The following is a 23,890-nucleotide window of genomic DNA, read 5'->3' on the forward strand; positions in this document are numbered from 1 at the left end:
TAATGCTGCTACAAACATTCTACGAGTTTTTTTTTCTTTTTTTTTTTTTTAAGATTTCATTTATTTATTTGACAGACACAGCGAGAGAGGGAACACGAGCAGGGGGAGTGGGAGAGGGAGAAGCAGGCCTCCCACGGAGCAGGGAGCCCGATGTGGGGCTCGATCCCAGGACCCTGAGACCATGACCGGAGCCGAAGGCAGACGCTTAACGACTGAGCCACCCAGGCGCCCCCATTCTACGAGTTTTTATGCGGATGCATATTTCATTTCTTTGGGTATATACATATACACTTAGGAGTAGTGCTGGGTCAATGGTAACGCTAACCTTTTGAGGAACTGCCAGGCTGTCTTCCACAGGAGTTGCCCCATTTTAGAGCCCACCAGCAATGTTCCAATTTCTCCACATCCCCATCAAAACATACTGGGATTTCTGCAATCCAGAGACTCCAGCCTTCAAAAGATCCTGATCCTACCTGCGAGCAAGAGAACTAGCATAGGGACCAAACCCTACGCACAAGCGCGCGGGCGAGCGGGCTCGGCGAGGGAGGCGGGGCTACGCAGCCGTTAGGGGCGGGATTGCGCTGCGCGGCTGCGTGCGCGCCCCGGAAGCGGAAGCTAGGGCCCGTTTCCGGGCGGCTGATTCGAGGACAGGTTTTGTCACAAGCGGAGACTCTGGAAAGCTCCCTCAGGTGGGCCATGCCGTCTGAGGGTCGCTGCTGGGAGACTCTGCAGGCACTGCGCAGTTCCGACAAAGGTCGACTCCGCTACCACCGCGACTGGCTGCTGCGGGGCGAGGTGAGCGGGGGGGCCCCGGAGTGGGCGGTGCCCTTCCGGCTCCTGGCCACGGACCCTGCTGTTCCCTCAGCCTTGGCAAGTCTTGCCCTGGGAACACGTGCGTTTTTTTCTGACAACCTGCATTTGTTTCTTGACTCCCGTGTGTGCATCTCCGTGTCCTAGAGTGTCTGCTCTCTCCTGCCTATTCTCGCCTTTCAGGGAGCTCTTACTTCAAAGGTGCTCTTCTCTAAAGGCTTCGTTGCCACTCCCAGTCAGAGTCAGAGTTAGGCGCCTCCGCTGTGTTGTCAAAGCAACCCTCTCGGGGTCAGTTATTTACTGCACGTCTCTTGTGCTAGGAGATTTGGCGGAGAACGATTAATATGACCTAACCTATTGAAAAGACGAAAATTCTAGATGACATTGGGCAGACTTGGAAAGTTTAATGGTGGCGTGGTCCCTGTACCTAGAATTTGCAAACCCATGCACTAGACTGCAGGGCTGTAGACAAGGCTAAGGCATAGTGCCTGTACCCAAGTTGCTGATAATTATAGATAGGATGTTGTCCTGTCTATTTACACGTTCTAAAGCATTTCCCTGTCTTTTAATATCCCTGGCAGTTTTAGGGAATACATAACTTGCATTCTGTAGGATGAATCCCAGGATGGGTCTGTCTGGTGTAGAGTCACGCTGTGCATTTTTGGCAGGAATACCGTAGAAATGATGCTGTGTTCTCAGTCATATCAGGAAGCACACATATGCTGCAACCCATCCCAACACTGGGAATCCTAACCTTGATCACCTGGTCACATTGTTACCTGCCAGATAGCTGCACTTAAAATGGGGCATTTTTCCTTTTGTAACTGATTAGTATCTTGTGGGGAGGTAATCCAAGATTACGCTAGTATCCTGTAACTCGTCAAACCTCCACGGTTGGCATTCATTATTTCTGCCTGAATCAGTCACCCCTGTGAGGTAACCAAATGGCGTTTCTTTAATATCCACCATTCCTTCTATGCTTGGTAGTTGGCATTCTACTGTAAGGAAGAGCTTTCTTTTCTCCCCTGTTTAATGAATTATTTATATTATCATGTACTCCTGGGTTCCTGTTTTATTCAGTGAGTTGTAATCCATTGCTTGTACCCTTGTGTGTGTGTTATTTTCATTGTGTGGGAAGTGTGTCTTCAGGATAAACTCTGAGACTTGAGATTGCTGGGTCAAAAGGTAAACATAGATGTCCCCCGCCCCGCATTACGGATGCATCAGATTGCCTTCTGATCGTGCCTTTTTGCCTGCAGCCTTGTCAACGGAATGTATGCATTGTTATACTTTTAATTTCTGCTTATCTAGTGGGTAAGAATGAGATCTTAGGATTGTTTTACAGTGCCTTTTTTTATTCAGATTGAACATTTTTTTCATATATTCAGGAAACAATTTTTTTTTTTTAAGATTTTTATTTATTTGAGAGAGAGAATAAGAGCGCGAGAGGGAAGAGGGTCAGAGGGAGAAGCAGACCCCCCGCTGAGCAGGGAGCCCGATGCGGGACTCGATCCCTGGACTCCAGGATCATGACCTGAGCCGAAGGCAGTCGCTCAACCAACTGAGCCACCCAGGCACCCCTTCAGGAACCAATTTTAATCTTTTTTTTTTTTTTTTTTTTTGAAGATTTTATTTATTTGTCAGAGAGAGAGAGAGAGAGAGCGCGCACACACATGCACACAAGCTGGGGGAGTGGTAGGCAGAGAGTGAAGCAGGCTCCTCTCTGAGCAAGGAGCCTGATGTGGGACTGATCCCGAGATCCTGGGATCATGACCTGAGCTGAAGGCAGAAGCTTAACTGACTGAGCCACCCAGGTGTCCCATCGGGAGCCAATTTTATATCTTTATCTGTGAATTGGCGGTTTATGTCTTTTGCTCATTTTTCTATTGGAGTTTTTCTCCACCCCAAATTTTACAAGTTCTTTATGTGTTAGGATAACAATAGCCCTTCATCTGTGATATATGTTGCATATATTTTTTCTAGTTTGTCAGTTGAAATTTTTTATGTTTATGGTGTTTTTTGTATCTATGGTTTTATTTTTTACATTTAAAACTTTGGCCCTGGACTATATTTTGGTGTAAGGAATGAGGAAAAGAGTGTTGTCTCAACATTATTTCTATTATGTCTTGAAAATGGGTCTCATTACTTTATAAAGTGTACATATAGCCTGTTTGCTTCTGTGTCTGGATTATTTTCCATGGATTGAGTATCTGTTTAGTGCACATGGGATGTATACCTGTGATCTAGATCAATATCTCTTGGCTGCAGCATTTATTGAGACTTTGGGCTGAGCCGGATAATTCTTTGTTGTGAGGGGCTGCTGTTGCTGTCTTGCAATAGCAAGATGTTTAATGGCCTCCCTGGCCTCCACCAACTAGATGCCAATAGCACCCTCCCAGTGGTGACATCGAAAAATGTCTCCAGACATTGCCAACTGTCCTCTAGGGGGTAAAAGTGATCCTGCTGTAGAACCACTGATCTAGGTAAAATAATAACTTGCAGTTTTTGAGTAGTTATTGTGTGCCAGGTATTCTTCTAAGCCGTTTATATCTATTATTCATTTAATCCTCTCCAAATCTTTTGAGGTGGATCCTTTATTATTCTGTTTTAGAAGTGATGAAGCTTAGGCACAGAGGGGTTAGGTAGCTTGCTCATGGTTATACAGATAAGTGGAGTGCAGGGATGGAACTCAAGAAAGGCTGGTTCTAAACTCAGTGCTCTTAAGCACTATTGTACCATTTTTCCATATTTCCTGGTAATATTTTCCTGACATTGCAAGTTCTCAGCCAGAATTTATGTGTCTTTTTTTTTTTTAAAGATTTTATTTATTTATTTGAGAGAGAATGAGAGAGAGAGCACATGAGAGGGGGGAGGGTCAGAGGGAGGAGCAGACTCCCTGCTGAGCAGGGAGCCCGATGCGGGACTCGATCCCGGGACTCCAGGATCATGACCTGAGCCGAAGGCAGTCGCCTAACCAACTGAGCCACCCAGGCGCCCAAGAATTGCTGTGTCTTTTAACTGCGGTGAAATGGTAATAAACTTCTCTGGTTTGAAGCGCTGTATGGGAGTTACATAGAGATAATAGTTAACTGGTAGAGTTGAATAAGTTTTCCACACACATATTAAAGGGTTGCTAGAACTTGTTTTATAGGCTTTCTATTATAAATCCCATTTGCTTTAAGCCATTGGCCTTTATGTCAGTAACCACTTGTCCATGCCCTTTTTTTTTTAAAAGATTTTATTTATTTATTTTTGCGAGACAGAGCGAGAGCGGGGTGGGGGTGGGGCAGAGGGAGAAGCAGACTCCCCGCTGAGCAGGGAGCCTGATGCAGAACTCCATCCCAGGACCCTAGGATCATGACCTGAGCCATTCAGGCTCCCCCATGCCTATTTTTACATACTATTTTCACATAAAAAATTATAATTTTCACAATAAAAATTATTTAATTTAAAAATTAAATCTAGGGAATTAGAACAAGGAGAAATATGTCACTCGTCACCCAAGCATAACTTCTAGCATATTTCCTTCATGTCTTTCGGTGTATTAGCATTTTTTTTTATTTTATATAATTGTAGACATTTATACTCTTGGTTTTTCACTTAAAATTGAATCTTGGGGGAGGGAGAAATGGGAGGAAGGTTGTCAAAAGATACACACTTCCAAGGGGCACCTGGCTGGCTCAGCCAGAAGAGCATGTGACTCTTGATCTTGGAATTGTGAGTTTGAGCCTCACATTGGGTGTAGAGATTACTTAAAAAAAAAAAAAAACTTAACCAAAAAAGATAGACTTCCAGTTACAAATACTAGAGATGTAATGTACAATGTGACTGTAGCTCACACTACTATATGATATATTGGAAAGGTAAGAATGAATCTTAAGAGTGAATCCTAAGAGTTCTGATCACAAGGAGAAAGGTTTTTCTTTTCCCTTTTTTCTTTTCTTCTTTGTGTTGTATCTATAGGAGAAGATGGATGTTGGCTGAACCTATTGTAGTAATCTTTTAATATATATGTAAATCAACCCATCATACTGTCACTTTGAACTTATACAGTGATGTATGTCAAATATTTTTCAATAAAACTGGGGAAAATTTGAATCTGAAGTATGGTGTTAACATAGGATTCACAATCAGTACTTTTTTTTTTTTTTTTTTAACGTGGGGCTTGAACTCACGACCCTGAGATCAAGACCTGAGCTGAGATTAAGAGTCAGACGCTTGCTTAACCGACTGAGCCACCCAGACGCCCCCACATTCAGTACTTTTAAATGACTAATATCCCCTGATTGTGTATACTGTAGCTTAGGTCAAAATTCCCTGTGTTCTTTTCCATTCTGATGTTTTAGATTGCTTTCGAATATGCTTTTTTTTTTTTTAATTTTTTTAGATTTTATTTATTTTTTGACAGAGAGGGAACACAAACAGGGGGAGTGGGAGAGGGAGAAGCAGGCTTCCTGCGGAGCAGGGAGCCCGATGCGGGGCTCAATCCCAGGACCCTGAGATCATGACCTGAGCCGAAGGCAGACGCTTAACGACTGAGCCACCCAGGCGCCCCTCGAATATGCTTTAATGACCGTCTTTGTGTGTCATTCCTTTTTCTGTGGTTATAGTTATTTAGTCTGATGTTGTAAAAGGATGGTAGTCAGGGTCATTACCAAGAAACTACTTGCGATGTAACGTATGGTGACTAACATAACGTAATAAAATTAAATTTAAAAAAAAGAAACTACTTTCTCGGGGTGCCTGGATGGCTCAGTCGTTAAGCGTCTGCCTTCGGCTCAGGTTGTGATCCTGGGGTCCTGGGATCGAGCCCCGCATGCGGCTCCCTGCTCAGCGAGAAGCCTGCTTCTCCCTCTCCCACTCCCCCTGCTTGTGTCCCCTCTCTCGCTGTGTCTCTCTCTGTCAAATAAATAAATAAAATCTTAAAGTAGTTTCTTTTTTTTTTTTTATCTTCATCTCTGTTAGTACAATTAGATTGGGTCTTTGGTATGTGTGTATGTATGTATGTATTCAGGCCTTCTTAGATAACCAGTAAGGCAGATAGTGGAAAATAAGGACAAAATTATTTTTGATTGCTTGAATCAGTTGACATGCAAGTTGGGCTTCACCTTCTTCTTCTCTCTAGGATGTTTTGGAAGAATGTATGTCTCTTCCCAAGCTGTCTTCCTACTCTGGATGGGTGGTAGACCATGTCTTACCCCACACACAAGAGAACCCACCTTCCTCTGAGACCTCAGCATCCTCTAGATCCACTTCCACCCTCGACCAACCTTCATGTGTTCCCAGATCTCCTGTCAGAACCCCTGCCTTCTCACCATCCTCCTCAGTAACACCAGATGGAGCCGAGGTAAGGTTTTTGTTCAGCTTAAGACAGGAGGTAGAGGTGGCCGAAAAGTTGAAGTGTTTAAGGGACCCCTGGCTGGTTCATGTGGTGGTGGAGTGTGCGACTCTTGCTCTCAGGACCGTGAGTTCAAGCTCCACACTGGGCGTAGTGATTACGTAAAAATCTTTTTTTAAAAAGTTGAAGTGTTTAACATTGTCAGACAACAGTGACCTTATCCTGGGGAAGATCATGATGACTCTTATAGCTGTCATAGGGACCCCATTCACTACATCATGCAGTGTTCTCTTAACGAAGAGCTGAGAGAGAGAGTCCCCTCTGTTCTTAGTACCAAGAATAGCAATTAATTTCATGAGCAACTGGTTTGTTTTTTCTCATGAACATTGCATGAGTTTAACTCGTGAGGTCTCCCTTTTTGTGTTGGCTGCTGGAGGCTTACAGTAAATTTCATACCTGTTCTCCAAATGTATGTACCTTATCATTGGTTCTGTAATTTGTAAAACAAAAATTGTAATTTGTTAAAAAAAAAAAAAAAAAAAGGGCACCTGGGTGGCTCAGTTGTTAAGCGTCTGCCTTCGGCTCAGGTCATGATCCCAGGGTCCTGGGATCGAGCCCTGCATCGGGCTCCCTGCTCCGCGGGAGGCCTGCTTCTCCCTCTCCCACTCCCCCTGCTTGTGTTCCTGCTCTTGCTATGTCTCTCTCTGTCAAATAAATAAATAAAATCTTTAAAAAAAAAAAAAGGCCTTTTTTTCTCCTTTTGACTCTATTTTGTCCCTGTCTTTGTTTCTCCCACTTAACAAGTGTTAAATTGTTACTGGTGGTGTTGTTTTCTTTTCTTTCTTTTTTTGGGGGGGCGGGGTGGGGATATACTTCTAGAAGTAGTTAGTGTATATACAAATATACAGGAACATACAGTATGATTCCATCCATCTACTTAACATTCTTGAAATAAGAGTATTATACAGAACAGATTAGAGGTATGAAGGTGGGTGTGGCTTGGGAAGCTTTATGGTGATGGGACAGTTCTGTACCTTGATTGTGCTATAGTTACAGAAATCTACACGTGAGATAAACTTGCACAGAATGGTACACATACACAAATGGATTCCTCTACAACTGGTGAAATCTGAAGTAGTTCTGTGGTTTGTACCAACATCAGTTTACTCTTCTTAATATTTTACTGTATTCCTGAATGTTAGTATTGGGGGAGACTAGGTGAAGAGTTCACAAGCCTCCCTCTACCTATTTTTTCAACTTCTGTGAATTAGAATTATTCTAAAAAAAAAAAAAAATTTCTGGGGTTCCTGGGTGGCTCAGTTGGTTAAGCGTCTGCCTTCGGCTCAGGTCATGATCCCGGGGTCCTGGGATCAAGTCTCTTGTCCAGCTCCCTGCTCTGCAGGGAGTCTGCTTCTCCCTCTGCCATTCCTCCCACTCCTTCTCTCAATCTCTCTCTCTCTCAAATAAATAAATAAAATCTTTAAAAAAAAAATTTCTGTTTCTATGAGCGCTTCTCAGTTCCAATCCTGCCAATACCGTGGCATGCCAGTGGGCAGGCATCTTCCTCATGCTTCAGCTTCTTCATCTGGAAATCTGGTACTGTGCCAAATTGCTGAGGCCCTTTCCAGATAGAGAATTCCATCATTCTTGAGGTTTATTTATTTATTTTTATTATTATTTAAAGATTTATTTATTTGAGAGAGAGCATGCGTGACCCGGTAGAGAGGCAGAGGGAGAGACTCCTCAAGCAGACTTCCCGCCGAGCGCAGAGCCGACATGGGGCTTGTTCCCAGGACCCTGAGATCATGACCTGAGCTGAAATCAAGAGTCAGACGCTTAGGCGACTGAGCTACCCAGGTGCCCCCATTCTTGAAGTTTAAATAAAGTTTTGGATGGCTTCGCATAATGGGTTATTGTGTCATTTAGGAATTTTTGGTGTTAAACGGAAACCCAGTTTAAACTAGCTTAAGCAAAACAAGAGGGAGAAAAAGGAATTAATTAATTAGCTCATATAACCATAAAGTCTACGAATGCGTTCAGAATCGGTTCGATCTAGGCTATCTACTTTCTGCTTGTCTCTGCTTTACATCATTTCTGACTTGATCCAGTGACCCAAATACGGGGCTTTGCCTCTCCTCTGTTTAACTCTTCTTAGTTTCATTGTTTATATAGATTCCCTGTGGCAAGATGGCCATTAGTAACCCTAGATACGTATCTTCTTAGATTAGCATCTCCAGAAGTATTAAGCCTTCCCAGATAACTTCACCAGAAAAGTTCAGAGATGGAGTCTGGCCTAGCCTAGCTTGGGTCATAAGCCTCATTCTTGAAGTAGATGCTGGGGCACAGGGTGGGTGGGGGGGCAGATAGAGTACTTTGATTGGTAGGCTGGTCACATGATTACCTCTGATGGAGGAGGGTGGAAGAACAGGATGTGGGTTGGGATTGCTCCATTCAAACTACCTCAGCACAAATGGACACTTATCAGAAGAGGGGAAAAATTTGCTGGGTAGATCAAAACAGACAAGCAAATCAAAAAAGCAAACAATTTTTTTAAAAAAGATTTTATTTATTTATATGACAGAGAGACACAGCGAGAGAGGGAACACAAGCAGGGGGAGTGGGAGAGGGAGAAGCAGGCTTCCCGTTGGGAGGCAGGGAGCCCGAAGTGGGGCTAGGTCCCAGGACCCTGGGATCATGACCCGAGCCGAAGGCAGACGCTTAATGACTAAGCCACCTAGGCGCGCCAAACAAAGCAAAATTAAAAAAAAAAAAAATAGAACTGTCCAAAGCAAGAAATCATTTATTGGTTTGTATATTATTATATAAATATAGTTTATTATTTCCTTTGCTAAGGAAAACAATTAGAACAAGATCAACATCATAAAAAGCACACTGGTTCTTTTTTTTCTTTTCCTTTTTTTTTTTTTTAAGATTTTATTTATTTATTCATGAGAGAGAGGCAGAGGGAGAAGCAGGCTTCCCAAGGATCAGGGAGCCTGATGCGGGGCTCGATCCCAGGACCCCGGGATCATGACCTGAGCTGAAGACAGACGCTTAACCATCTGAGCCACCCAGGCGCCCAAGCACACTGGTTCTAACCTAAATTATTTTATTGTTGTTCTTATGGTTATTGCTCATAAGTAGGGATGTGGTTTTCGTCTAGAAGGAATAACACCAAATTTACCATCTTGAATGTTTAATTTTTCCATTTTTTGTCTATATAGGGCAACCATGAGTCCCAGCATACAGAACCTATGGTACTTCAGTCCTCCCGGGGGGTCAAAGTGGAAGGCTGCATCCGAATGTATGAGCTGGTACACAGGATGAGAGGAACAGTAAGTGACCCATGAAGTAAGGCAGGCTTGACCCGAGGGAGCCACATGTAAATGCAGTTCTTCAGGCATTATGGATGTCCACCTCATGCTAATCGTCGTGTCCCCCGTGCTAGTAGCTCCCGATTCATTTGGGGAGATAGTGTAACGGAGCAGTCACAAGTGAGCTCTCTGAAGGGAGATCTGGGTTCAAATTCTAGCTCTTCTATTTTACATATGACTTCAAGAAAATTACTTAGACTTTCCTGGCTTCCATTTACTTCTTCAGAATTTGAATGTGACCCGGGGCCTGGCAGTAACGTTATACTGAGAAGATGGATCTTAACAGCCTCCGGAGGAAAGAATAATACTTTTTTTTTTTTTTTTTTAAGACTTTATTTACTTGACAGACACAGCGAGAGAGGGAACACAAGCTGGGGAAGTGGGAGAGGGAGAAGCAGGCTTCCGTCGAGCAGGGAGCCCGATGCGGGGCTCGATCCCAGGACCCTGGGATCATGACCTGAGCCGAAGGCAGACGCTTAACGACTGAGCCACCCAGGCGCCCCAAGAATAACGTTATTTTAATAGTTTATTTGGACTTTATTATTTTTTCATGCTTTTCCAATAAAAGTTAGGATTTTAATTCCCAAGCCTTTTGAGAAAGCAAAGTTAAGGCAACAGAAATTGGAACACCTAATTCATAAATTTAACAACAAACCCATGTTATTTCAGTACATAAAGTAAGCCATTTATTATAGGCTAGCAATATTTCAAATGCTGTAGGTCTGGGCCCCACCAGCTGCTGTTTCCATGCAGGAACCACAGTGCCGGCTCCCCACAGCTCGTCTTTTCATCCTGGTTTTACTACAGAAGGAGCTCGTGTACTTGTGGTGCTGGTTTATTTCAGTTTTCTCCGCCATTTTCCTGAGGGAGGCACCATAACGGCTCCCGTATTTACAGAGGATCCCAACCCTCTGGGGGCCTTTCGCCATGTCACCACCAACTAGATCTGAGCCCAAAGAGCTGACTTTATTATTTTTTAATTAGAAAAACAATGCATGACTTTATAAACATTTCCACAGATTACGTGAGTTTATAAAGTGAAAGTCTTCCGGCGTCTACCCTCATTCATTCATTCACTGAGTCGGCCAATAGTTGTCAAGCTCTCACATGCTTATTGAGCACTTAGATGCTGTTCTAGGTCTAGAGAAAATAGCAAAGCAGACGAGAATCCAGGCCCTCATGGGGCTTCTGCACTGGTGAGGAGAGGTAGGAGTGAACAAGAGAAATAAGTACAATGTAGGTAGAAGCCGTTGTACTCTGAAAGGCGATGGTTGCTTCTGCTCGGGTGCTACCGGTGCGCAGGGTGAGGAGTGGTCAGATCCTGGAGAGGTGGGGCCCTTTCAGCTGAAGACCTAGGTCCTTCATCTCTGGGAAGGTTTTTTCCCTTTGATTAGTTTCTCTTCCTCTCCATTTCCTTGTTTCTTCTCTTTCTGGGAACTTTTATTAGTCAAAGATGGGCTCTCCTAGATTAATTCCCTATTTCTCCTATTCTTTCTCTCATTTTCCTTTTGTCTTTCTCTGTTTTCGAGAAGATTTCTTTATTTTATCCCTCCGTTGTTATTTGAAAAAATGTGTATTTGTGTATTTTTTAAATGATGGGTTTAATTTTCATGAGCTTTCTCTTATTTTCCACTTGTTCTTTTTTCAGAGCATTTTATTCTCATATCATACTAGAGTCCTTTTTTCAGATTTGTGTTCCTTGAAATACCTGTTTCTTCTAGATTCGTTATTTTCCACTTGTTCACCTTGATCTCCTAGGGTACCCAGTTTCCTCAAATAGCTAATGACCTTTCTTTGCCAGTGGTTGGACCAAGGCTTCCAGGTGCATAGTCAGGAACAAGATTATAATGCTTTTGGACTTACTGAGTGTCAGCATTCCTAGGGTATTGTTCTGGAATACCAGCCTCCATGCTAGCCGACCCAGTTATCTCCACAGACAGTTTATTCATTTTGTTATAGGAAAGAACTCTCCGTTTTTTTGGGGGGGGTGGGAGTATGCGTGATCGTGTAATAAATCGCCCCAAACTGTGGCTTACAACCACCCCTGGCATGTCACTACTGTCTTTCATGTTTCTGGAGGTCAACCCACTCCACTAGATGGTTCTCACTTAGGGGCCGTGCGGGTGCGGCAGCTGGGGCCGTAGGTCTTTCAAAGGCTTCCTCCGTCACCTGGGTAGCAGCTGAAGTTAGCTGTTGGCTGCAACGTCTGTCCTCTCCACATGGTGGGGCTTCCTCCTGGCAGGGAGCTCAGGTTCCGAGAACAAACATCCTGGAGCCGTGTGGCCTTTCTCGAAAGTTGTGTAACATTATTTCTCTTTCCCTCGTTCTCTTGGTCAAGGCAGTCTTGAAGCTCTGCTCAGGTTGAAGTGGAGGAGATGGGAGGGTGTCAGAGAATGTGCAGAGCTCTTTTTAAATCATTACATAGTCCGCAACAGTAAAAGCAAATCAAGTACAAAATGGGCCAAAGTAGAGGTTCTTTACCAAAGATACAGGCAAAGAAGCACGTGAAAAGATATTTAAAAAAAATCATGACAGCACACGTGCCTGGCTGTTGGCTGTTCTGATTTCATGATTTCGGGGTGGGGGCGAGGGTTGACTATTTTGTCCACAAACATTCTGCTGATGTTTCTGTTTTCAGCCACATGAACCTCACCTGATTTCAGACCTGGCATTTTTCAGTCTGGAACCTCTTTGAGGTTCTGCTAGGTTGGCTGCCTCCCTGAGAGGCGTAATCTGCTTGTGTGCGCACGCGCATGTGCGTGCCTGCATCCTCACGTTTTCTCAGCCCTGCTCTGTCAGTCCACATTCCTCTACAGAAACTTTCTATCTTCCAGAAGCGTGTTGAAAGTTTTCCCTGCTGAAGATTCCATGTGCTCTCTATTGTTGAGTCTTTTTTTCTTTCCCAACTCTCTTTAAACAGAGGCTCAGAGGAGAGGTTATATATGCTTGTGGTCACTTTGCCTTCTTGCACTGGAAGCTTTAAAATAGAATAACATAGTGTCTTCACAATATATTTTGCTGTATCTTCATGCTAGTATATACAGCGGCTCATCCTTCTTAAGGCTGCAAGGTATTCTCTAGTCTGACCCACTGTAATATGTCTAGTCGATCCCTAGTTAATTTAAATCGCTTTAAATTTATTGCCATCAGCAGGGCTGCTGTAAGCATCCTTGTACATATATCTTTGCACACGCTTGCAAATATTTCCTCAGGATAAATTCCTAAAATTAAACTAGTGTCAAAGGATATATACACTTTAAATTTTGATAGTTAAAATGTCACATCACCCTTAGAAACCATATGAGAGTACTCTCATGAATAATAAATAGAATACCTGATACCCTTAGGAATATAGGAAGGGGACTTTCCTAAGTGGAAGTGGGGGCGGGGAGATGGAGGCAGAGATGATAAGGTAAGGAAAGGAGTGAGATAGGAATGGGCATAGCATGTTTATGGAATTCGAGTGAGAATTTCTGTTGGTTACTCTGAAACCCTCATCAGAATGCACAGGATGGAGGCTTAAAAGCGCAGGGCTGTTTGACACTATGTTGGTAACTACCTGTTCATTCTCAGCTGATATTGGAGTGACATGAACCAAATGGGGCAAATTGGAAGAGCTTTCCAAAACAGCTGAGTTTAAACATCCACCCAAAGGGGAGATGTAACTCGAGTGTAGCTTCTGAGAAGTAAGCAGCTGGTTCCGTGCCCTTGAGTATCTCTGGAGCTAAGGACCGACGGGAGGGTATTCCCTATGGGTAAGTGAGCAAGGCGCTAATGGAGCTGCAAAGAGCAGGTGCTGATCCTTTCCAGGAGGGCCTGAGGCAGTGGCAAGAGGAGCAGGAGAGGAAGGTGCGAGCCCTCTCCGAGATGGCATCTGAACAACTGAAGCGCTTTGATGAACGGAAGGAGCTGAAACACCATAAAGAATTCCAGGACTTACGGGAAGTGATGGAGAAGAGGTGAGTGGGACCATCAGTGTGCTCAGCGGCACCTCTTTCCCAACATGAAACCCAAAGGGAAAGAGTTGGACTTCTTCTGAGGCCTTAAACGTCAAAATAAAATAGCCAGAAAAGCTTATAACGTAGAAAGATGACAAGTGTATCACAAAGAAAAGGGAGGCTTTTAGGAGAGGTGAGGTAAGACATCTTTAGGAAGCATGCCTGACTGCTCCTCCCTGCCATTTCTCGCACAGCTCCAGAGAAGCCCTGGGGCACCAAGAGAAGCTAAAAGCTGAGCATCGTCACAGAGCAAAGGTCAGAGCCTGGGAGAATCCATGTGGGTTTTTCTGTGTCTGGCTCTAACCTCCCGGAAGTCGGGTTTTGGCCGACCGGCATGGAGGACCTGGCCAACATCGCACCTCCATGGGACTCACCTTGGGCTGTGGGCCCATCTGTGAACATATGGAGCCCACATAAGGCTTGGGGGATGTGCAAAGAGAAGGCCCAGGGGCGCCTCGGAGAGAGGTAACAGGACTGCCCTTCGTGTAGATTCTCAACCTGAAGCTGCGGGAGGCCGAGCAGCAGCGCCTGAAGCAGGTGGAGCAGGAACGGCTGCGGAGGGAAGAAGGCCAGGTTCGCCTGCGGAGCCTCTATGCCCTGCAGGAGGAGGTGCTGCATCTCAACCAGCAGCTGGATGCCTCCGAGCCACACAAAGACGCACTGAAGCTTGACCTGTCCGCCTTCCGGACCCGAGGCAACCAGCTGTGCGGCCTTGTCTCGGGGATCATTCGGGCCACGTCTGAGGTGAGGGTCTTCGGAGGGACCTTGAAGAGATAATCCCGATTAGCATTTCATCTTTCTTCCCTGACAAGTTGGGGGGGGCAGTTATTCCCACGTCAAATTGGACTCCTACATACCGAGTTTCCGATCTTATGTTAAACAGATAATTGTTTATTCTGATTGCAAAATAGTTGCGTTCATTCAGTAGTATTTTATTGAGCACCTGCATTGCTATGGTAAAGTTAAAACCTTACGGGAATGTGCATTGCTTTTTTCAGTTAACGTATTTTGAAAGCATAATTACTATAACCGTTAACAATATTTTGATTTTTTAATTAAAGCAGTGTTAAAAACTGCAAGTATTACCGTGACACATAGCAGATATTCAGTAAGTATTTGATGAACTTGTCAGAATTGGATACTTTGCACATATAATCTTACCAAAATCGTTTGAAAAAACATGCCTACTGTTGAACATTTAAGTTTCTGTATTTTTACTACCATGCATGACACTGTAGTGATACCATTTTATATATGTCTTTCTTGTATTTCTTTGAGAAAATTTCCTAGAAACAATTACTTGGTCAAAGAATTTTAAGGTTCTTGATTCTTACCCAAAGCTTGTAGCAATTCACATTTTTTTTTTTAACTTTTTAATTTTTTTCTTGAAGTAGGCTCCATGCCCAGCATGGGGTTTGAACTCATGACCCCGAGATCAAGATTGACTCTACTGAGCCAGCCAGGCGCCCCCCACAATTGACATTTTTATGAATTGTACCTTCTTACCCTTAGTTCATATTTCTGCGTGAGTTTTGTTTTAAAAATCCAGTTGATATGTGTTCTAAATATTAAGAACTTTATGCATTTATCATATTTGAGGCAGGTTTATTTTTATAGTTTATCGTTCCCTTTGAATTAGCTTTATAGCTTTTGTTTACCTTTCCTTTTGTAAAATTTCAAACCTACGCAGAATTAGAACAGCATAATGAACCTTTATGCAACCATTCCCCAGCTTGAGCAAGAATCAACACATGGCAGTCTTATTTCATCTCTCCTTCCAGCTGCATGCCCTCTCCCGAATGGTTTTACAGTGAATCTCAGACGTAACTTCATCTGGGAAAATACTTTGTATGTATCTCTAAAAGATAAAACTCTTTGTTAACAACCAGAATACTAATATCACATCTAAGAAAAAAAAAACAATAATTTAATATGACCAAATATCTAGTAAGTGTTCAAATTTTTCCACTTGTCTAAAATTTTTTTTTTAAAGATTTTATTTATTTACTTGAAAGAAACAGTGAGAGAGGGAACACCAGCGGGGGTTGGGGGGGGCAGTGGGAGAGGGAGAAGTAGGCCCCCTGCTGAGCAGGGAGCCTAATGTGGGGCTTGATCCCAGGACTCTGGGATCATGACCTGAGCCAGAGGCAGACGCTTAACGACTGAGCCACCCAGGCGCCCTAAATTTTTTTTTTTGAAGAATTTATTTATTTTTTTGAAAGAGAGGAGAGCACATGCACAAGCAGGGGGAGGGGCAGAGGGACAAGCAGACTCCCTGCTAAGCACAGAGCCCTGAGATCAGACCTGAGCCGAAGTGAGACGCTTAACCGACTGAGCCACCCAGGCACTCCTGTCTAAAAAAAAGTTGTTGTTTTTTTTTTACGATTTCATTTATTTATTTGATAGAGAGATAGCGAGAGCAGGAACACAAGCAGGGGGAGTGGGAGAGGGAGAAGCAGGCTTCCCACAGAGCAGGGAGCCCGATGTGGGGCTTGATCCCAGGACCCTGGGATCATGACCTGAGCCGAAGGCAGACGCTTAACCAACTGAGCCACCCAGGCGCCCCTCCCCTAAAATTTTTTAACAATTGGTTGGAACATTAACATCTACACAAGTTTCAACCTTTTGGTCTAAGTCTCTTAATTAAGTCTTTTTTTTTTTTTTTTAAGATTTTATTTATTTATTTGATAGTGAGAGGGGGAACATAGGCAGGGGGAGTGAGAGAGGGAGAAGCAGGCTTCCTGCGGAGCAGGGAGCCCGATGCGGGGCTCGATCCTAGGACCCTGGGATCATGACCTGAGCCGAAGGCAGACACTTAACGACTGAGCCACCCAGGCGCCCCTCTTAGTTAAGTCTTTTAATCTCAAGACTCTGCATCCCTTATTTCTTTTTCCTTGCCATTTAATTATCAAAGAGTCTAGATCATTGGTTCTATAAAATTTCCTACATTCTGGAAAACTCCAGAATGCAATTGCTAACCCTAACCCTGTGGTATATTAGGTTTCTTTATTACCTGTATTTCCTGTGAACTGGTAACTTGAGGACAGTGCCATCCAACAGAACTTTCTGTGGTGATGGAAATGTTCCATATTTATGCTCTGCAATACAGTAGCCATTAGCTGTATGTAGCCATTGAGGACTTGAAATATGGCTACTGTGACTGAAGAACTGAATTTTTTTTTTTTTTAATTTATTTATTTGACAGAGAGAGAGAGCGAGAGCAGGAGCACAAGCAGGGGGAGTGGGAGAGGGAGAAGAAGGCTTCCCACCAAGCAGGGAGCCCGATGTGGGGCTCGATCCCAGGACCCCAGGATCATGACCTGAGTTGAAGGCAGATGCTTAACGAATGAGCCACCCAGGCGCCCCAGAACTGAATTTTAATTAAAATTTTAGGGCGCCTGGGTGGCTCAGTCGTTGGCCATCTGCCTTTGGCTCAGGTCATGATCCCGGGGTCCTGGGATCGAGCCGCACATCGGGCTCCCTGTTTGGCGGGAAGCCTGCTTCTCCCTCTCCCACTCCCCTGCTTGTGCTCCTGCTCTCGCTGTCTCTGTCACTGTCAAATAAATAAATAATTTAAAAAATCTTAAAAAAAAAAAAAAATTAAATTAGGGTTACCTGGCTGGCTCAGTTTCTATGGCATGTGACTCTTGATCTCCAGGTCATGAGCGCAAGCCCTGTGTTGGTTGCAAAGATTACTTAAAAATAAAATCTTTAAGAAAGAAAAGTGAATACATGGGGCACCTGGCTGACTCAGTAGAAAAAGCATGCTACTCTTGATCTGGGCAGGCGGGTGGCTCAGTCGGTTAAGCGTCTACCTTCAGCTCAGGTCATGACCTCAGAGTCCTGGAATCGAGCCCCATGGCAGGCTCCTTGCTTAGCGGGGAATCTGCTTTTCCCTCTCCCTTTGCCCTTCCCCCTACTTGTGAGCCCTCTCTCTCTCAAATAAATAAAATCTTTAAAAAAAAAAAAATGGTACCATTTCAGATCAGTGGGGAAAAGATGAATTAGAACCATAAAAGTAAAGATTAAGGGGCACCTGGGTGTCTCAGTTGGTTAAGTATCTGCTTTGAGCTCAGGTCATGATCCCAGGATCCTGGGATTAAGCCCTGCATCAGGCTCCCTGCTCAGGGGGGAGCCTTCTTCTCCCTTTCCTGCTTGCCTCATGTCCCATGTCTGGCTCTCTGCTCGGTGGGCAGCCTGCTTCTCCCTCTCCCTCTGCTGCTCCCCCTGCCTGTTTTAAAGCAGGGGGAGCAGCAGAGGGAGGCCCAGGGGGACAGTTGCACAATGAAGTGAAGGCTTCTGGAGAGGTGCACCAATGAAGTTTTGATTAAAAGTTTTGATTTATTAAAAATTTTATTTATTTGACTCTCTCTCTCTCTGTCAAATAAATAAAATTTTTTAAAAAAGGTAAAGATTAAATTTGTACCATTCTTTCATCTGATTAACTCTATAATCTTTGTCAAAGAGACAAACAAAAATAAATCATGTTCAGTGAAAAAAATCTAGGTGAATATTTCAGTTATGTTAAGGTGTGGAGGCATAACAATGGGAAGGATCAATAGATATGAGTACACAAAACTGAAAGATGCATTATAACTTAGGAAACATATTTTTAACATCTAAAGCAGGCCAAAATTTAATGTCCTTGCTACAGAGAGAGTTCTTATATCTATGGGAAAAAGGATAAATAAATCACTCTCTACCTCCATTCCACTAACAGAAAATGAGGAAAGGACCAGACAGGCAAGCTGTAAAAGGAGAAATACAATTGGTAAATTTGAAACTAAGTTTTTTGGTTTTGTTTTGTTTTGTTTTGTTGTTAAGATTTTATCTATTCATATGACAGAGAGAGAGCACAAGCAGGGGGAGCAGCAGAGGGAGAGGGAGAAGCAGGCTGCCCACCGAGCAGAAAGCCAGACATGGGACTCAATCCCAGGATCCTGAGATCACAACCTGAGCTAGAGGCAGATGCTCAACCAGCTGAGCCACCCAGGCACCCCCTAAAATTAAGGCAAATTAAAACACAATATCATTTTATCTAGACTATTGTCACAAACTTTCAAAAAATTATCCCAGCCAGTGTTGGTGAGAGCATGGAAGCATCTGTACTCAGGTCTGCCTGTGGATGTGATGGTAAATCGGTATTACCTTTAAGAGAACAGGAAGCAGTAGGTATCAACATGTTGAACGTGGGCGCTTCATTGGTGCAACTGTTCCAATTTAGAAATTGTTGACTTGTGTGTAAGTTGTGATTCGGCTTTGCAGGTGCCTAGGGAACAGACACTAAGCTCTGCCTCTGTCCCCCTGACAGAACGGCTTTCCCACAGCAGAGGACCAGGCTGTGGCAGAGAGAGCCCTGCAGGAAATGCGGGACCTCCTTACAAGCTTGCAGCAGGAGATCGCCAAGGCCTGTGAAGACAAGAGGAGGCAGGATGAAGAGGCGGCCCAAGAAAAGCGGCAGGAGTCAAAGATGCAGCAGGGGCCGGAGGTCCCCAGAGAGACCCCAGCTCCCAGCCAGGGCCTAGGAGGGAAACAGAATGAAGGTGGGTGTTGGCGTGGATACAGTCCTTTAACCCAGAATGTGAAAGGAAACAAGAATGTGTTTAAATAGCGGTGTTAAGCTTCAGGACAATATACCAGAACTTTTAGATTATGTAAAATTCAATACTGAATTTTTACTGAATTTACATTCAGTTTGGTTGATGCGGAGCCAGACACTAGCCATGAGGACTTGAAATTCTGTGTCATTCTAGTAGATGTATTATCCCAAGTTTTGCTTCTCTGAGGTTTTGGGTTTTGGGGTTTTTGTTTTTTTGGTGTTTGTTTTTTTAAATGCAGTTTTTTGTTTTTGTTTTTTTAAAGATTTTATTTGTTTGACAGAGAGAGACACAGAGCATAAGCAGGGAGAGCAGCAGAGGGGGAGGGAGAAGCAGGCCCCCCACTGAGCAGGGAGCCCAACACGGGGCTTGATCCCAGGACCCAGGATCATGACCAGAGCCAAAGGCAGACGCCCAACGACTAAGCCACCCAGGTGCCCTGGTTTTTTGGGTTTGGTTTTTTTTTTTTTTTTTTTTTTTAAGATTTTATTTGAGAGAGTGTAAGCAGAGGGAGAGAGAGAAGCAGGTTCCCTGCTGAGCAGGGAGCCTGATGCGGGACTCAGTCCCAGGACTGCCCAAAGGGAGACACTTAACCGATTAAACCACCCAGGTGCCCCAGCTGCTCTGAGTTTTTAAAATAATGCACGATCGCTTTTCGGCCTTTTGGCTAAGATCAAGGGTAAAATAAATATGTTCGCAATAGATGCTCACTTAATACAAAAGAGGATCAGTATATCATAATGGTTGAGAATGCTGGCTTTGGAGCCAGATCTGTGGGAATGTAGTTTTTCTACTTCCTGGCCATGTGACTTTGGCAAATTAACCTTTCTACGCCTATTTCCTTATCTAGAAAATGAAGATAATGTATCTACTTCATAGGGTTGTTGTGACAATGAAAGCAGTTAATATCTATATCAGCTGATTAGAACAGTGCCTGGCTTATTTTAAGTGGTCAGCGAAGGGGCACCGGGCTGGCTCAGTCGGAAGAGCACGAGGCTCTTGATCTTTGGGTTGTGGGTTTGAGCCCTATGTTGGAGGAAGAGATTACTTAAATAAATATATATATTTTTAAAAAAGCGTTGAGTGAATGCTGGCTATTACGAAAGCCTCGCTTTTCTTTCTCAGACCTCCAGGTGAAGGTGCAGGATAGTACAATGCAGTGGTACCAACAGCTGCAGGACGCTTCTAGTCAGTGCGTGTTGGCCTTTGAGGAACTGACCAGCAGCAAGGACAGTCAGGTAGGGAGGGCTGTAGGTTGGGAACCCTCTGGGCCTGGCAGTGCTGTGAACAGCCTCCTGTCCCAAAAGAATGTCGCTAGTATGTCACATTCCCCAGTCCTACTGGCATCTACTCAGCCCTTCCAAACACTGCCTGCTCTCTCACTGTTCTCTCCTGGCAGGCCAAAAAGATAAAGATGGACCTCCAGAAGGCTGCCACCATCCCAGTGAGCCAAATCTCCACCATTGCAGGTTGGTCAGAGGAATTAAGACTGTGGCCCTTTGCTTCATTTTGTTATTTTTTTTTAAGACTCCAGATCTACTCATCTGTAAGGTTCTTGTAGACAGAGTCTGTTCAAACAAGTGACATTGGATCAGGCATGTGTAAGTTATGTCTTACTCTCATTCAGAAACAACGGTTCGTTTTTATAGAGCTGTAATATGGAAGCTTCCAGGTTACAAGCCGTGCTGCCCGGCGGCTGGCGAGTGTGAACAGCTGAAAATCTGCTCTGACTTAGCCTGGGTCCCGGTTCCCCTGACTCACTTGTTGCCTAGAAAGTGTAGACAAGTTGCAGTTCTTGACCATGAGAGATGCTATGACAGAATTTACATATCACCCTGCTGCCTGAAGTTCTCTCTGGATCAGGGCAAGGTATAAATAAATACACCTGAATCACCTTCTGGACTTTAAAATGCCATTTCCTTTGTTCCCAACAGCAATGGGGGTGAGCTTGACCTGACAGCCACGCTACCCCCTCACTGCTCTACTCAGTCTCCCCAGTCCTGTTTCATTCTTCACTTCTGATCAGGCTCTAGTTTTGCTGTTCTTCACTTTACTGCGTATTTCCTATGTTTCCTTTGTCTGTACCATCATGGTTAAGTCTTTGAAGAGCCAGATGCAGACATGCTCTAGAGTCAGTGCTCAGTACGTGCTGAGTACAGAGAAAGGGATGGTCTAATTCCTGCCTCTTGAAAGGCAGACATCCATGAGTGGTTAGATTTGGAGCAGAATTTAAATCTCTCTGGTGCTGGTGTGGCATATGGGATGTGGGAGGCCATGCCAGGCAGAGGGTTGGGAGCTGACTTTCCCAACTGGAGCAGCACAGAGAAAGGGGCTGATAGGAAATTTGGTCCTTTGAAACCATCGGTAAAGTAGTACTGAAGTATGACTTAGCAGGGGTGGGAGCTACTATTTTGGTATCTCGGTAAGGTTTAAGTAATGGAGACCAGTTTAGATCTGCTGAGGCCAAAAAAAAAAGCATTTATTCTAAAGCTACAGGGGTGTTTTTCAGAACCTACTGGCAGGAATGGGGCTAGGTCTCAGGAGCTAGAAACCCTAGGAACCTTTTCTCTCATCTTCCCTCTGCACATCTCTGATATTAGGTAGACCACTGTTCTTCGGACCACTCGGCAGGTGCAAGGCCCTGGTGTTCATGAGCACATGTATTGCAGGGCCAGCCACTTCCAGGAGGTGACTCATTCAGTTGGCTGATTGGCTCAGCTAGTCACTCCTCATCAAACTGTAGCCAGCTCGGAGCTGGGGCACACAGGATCCGGAATACAAATAAAGCCATCGTGAGCCCACCTTGGCATATCTGAGGATGGAGGGAGGCAGGTCCCAGAGAAGGGGGAGTCATTGAGAGCTGGGAAGATCCTTTAGAAGGGTTTTTCCAGAGATGCAAATGACTCCTCTCAGGATGTCGGCCACATGGGATCTGTAGCCATCCCACACCTGTTTCCGTACCGTTTCCTGCTCTGTGTGTCAGTTTCAGAATGTGTTTCTTCCCAAAGAAGGAATTCCTTTGAAATAGTACCACGTTTCATGTACTTCTGCACCTCAGACAACACATATTTTATTTGCGTGTCATATATTTTTCTGCAACAGTATTTTGCTTTAGCTTCTGACCTTGTGCAGGGCTGCATGGCTGGATTTTTTGTAGAGGCCTTCTTATTGCAGTGATGAGAAGCAGAGTGGTCTGCATTTGAGTCTTTTAACCAACTTTATCTCCGCCATACCCAGGCTCAAAGCTGAAGGAGATCTTTGACAAGATCCACAGCCTGCTCTCTGGAAAACCCGTTCAGTGTGGCGGGCGCTCCGTGTCCGTCACCCTGAACCCACAGGGCCTGGACTTTGTCCAGTACAAGCTGGCAGAGAAATTTGTGGTGAGAATCCTTGTTGCCAGAGGTATGGGGGGAGGCTGGGGCGCAGCCTTTAAGCTTCTCTTCATAGTAACTAATGTGGTCCTGTCTCTGCTCCCCCAGAAACAAGGAGAGGAGGAGGTGGCCTCTCACCATGAAGCAGCATTCCCCATTGCGGTTGTGGCATCTGGAATCTGGGAGCTCCACCCCAGAGTGGGCGACCTCATTCTTGCTCACCTCCACAGGAAGTGTCCCTACTCTGTTCCCTTCTACCCGGCTTTCAAGGAGGGAATGGCGTTAGAAGACTATCAGAGGTGGGGTCGTTTTTCTCCTCACTCTCCTCAGGGGCTGAATGAAATACAAATATAACTGGGGTTTGGAGGTGTCTGGGTGGCACAGTTGGCTAAGCATCTGACTCTTGATTTCAGCAGCGCAGGTCATGATCTCAAGGTCGTGGGATGGAGCCCCATGTTGGGCTCTGCACTCAGCACCGAGTCTGCTTGAGATGCTCGCTCTCTCTCCCTCTGCCCCTCCCCTTGCTCGTGTGTGCACTTTCTCTGTTTCTCTCTCTCTCTAAAATATAAATAATCTTAAGAGAAAGAAAAGAACTGGGGTTCATTCTCCCTCCTTTCATAGCTCCTCATATGTACCTGGAATGTTCTATCAGATAATCCAATGTCTTTCATACAGACTGGCTTCTTTGGGATTTGTGGAATCAGGTGCAATAATTAATATAGTTTAGGGAAAAGAATACTGGATCTAGAATCCGGGGGTTTTAGAATTGTGCCCAGCTTCATCATTTAATGATTTGCAAAGTGGGTCAGTCACTTAAGCTCTTTTTTTTTTTTTTTTTTTAAGATTTTATTTATTTATTTGACAGAGAGAGAGCACAAGCGGGGTTGGGGCAGGCAGAGGGAGAGAGAGAAGCAGGCTCCTGGCTGAGCAGGGAGCCCGACATGGGGCTCGATCCCAGGACCCCAGGATCATGACCTGAGCCGAAGGCAGATGCTTAACCGACTGAGCCACCCAGGCGCCCCAGTCACTTAAGCTCTTTGAGCATCATTTTCCTTGTTTGCAAATGGGGGTAATGATATCCATCAGTCCTGTGATTTTGGGGTGCCTGGCTGGCTCTGTCGGTAGAGCGTGCAACTCTTGATCTTGGGGTTATGCGCTCGAGCACCATGTTGGTGCAGAGATTGCTTAAAAATAAAATGTTTAAAAAAAAATCCTGGGACGCCTGGGTGGCTCAGTCGGTTAAGTGTCTGCCTTTGGCTCGGGTCGTGGTCCCGGGGTCCTGGGATCGAGTCCTGCATCGGGCTCCCTGCTCGGCAGGGAGTCTGCTTCTCCCTCTCCCTCTGCCTGCCCGCTCTGCCTGCTTGTGCTCTCTCTCTGTCAAATAAATAGATGGAATCTTTAA

The 23,890-nt window shown here is 44.6% G+C and overlaps 1 protein-coding gene across 1 annotated transcript in view; it reads left to right on the forward strand.

Annotated features, from left to right (window-relative positions):
• Nucleotides 1–597: 597 nt before the first annotated feature.
• The window catches only part of GLE1 (GLE1 RNA export mediator), a 29,055-nt gene continuing 5,762 nt past the window's right edge, over nt 598–23,890 (forward strand). The window contains exons 1-11 of the mRNA XM_036117635.2: nt 598–795; nt 5,936–6,157; nt 9,373–9,483; nt 13,333–13,481; nt 13,715–13,775; nt 14,010–14,264; nt 18,832–19,063; nt 20,243–20,355; nt 20,517–20,586; nt 22,355–22,497; nt 22,597–22,787. Coding sequence (XP_035973528.1) covers nt 697–795; nt 5,936–6,157; nt 9,373–9,483; nt 13,333–13,481; nt 13,715–13,775; nt 14,010–14,264; nt 18,832–19,063; nt 20,243–20,355; nt 20,517–20,586; nt 22,355–22,497; nt 22,597–22,787 — 1,646 coding nt within the window. The 5' untranslated portion in view covers nt 598–696. The remainder of the gene's footprint in view (nt 796–5,935; nt 6,158–9,372; nt 9,484–13,332; nt 13,482–13,714; nt 13,776–14,009; nt 14,265–18,831; nt 19,064–20,242; nt 20,356–20,516; nt 20,587–22,354; nt 22,498–22,596; nt 22,788–23,890) is intronic.

Source organism: Halichoerus grypus, chromosome 14 (genome assembly GCF_964656455.1).
Source record: "Halichoerus grypus chromosome 14, mHalGry1.hap1.1, whole genome shotgun sequence".
Classification (NCBI taxonomy): Eukaryota; Metazoa; Chordata; class Mammalia; order Carnivora; family Phocidae; genus Halichoerus; species Halichoerus grypus.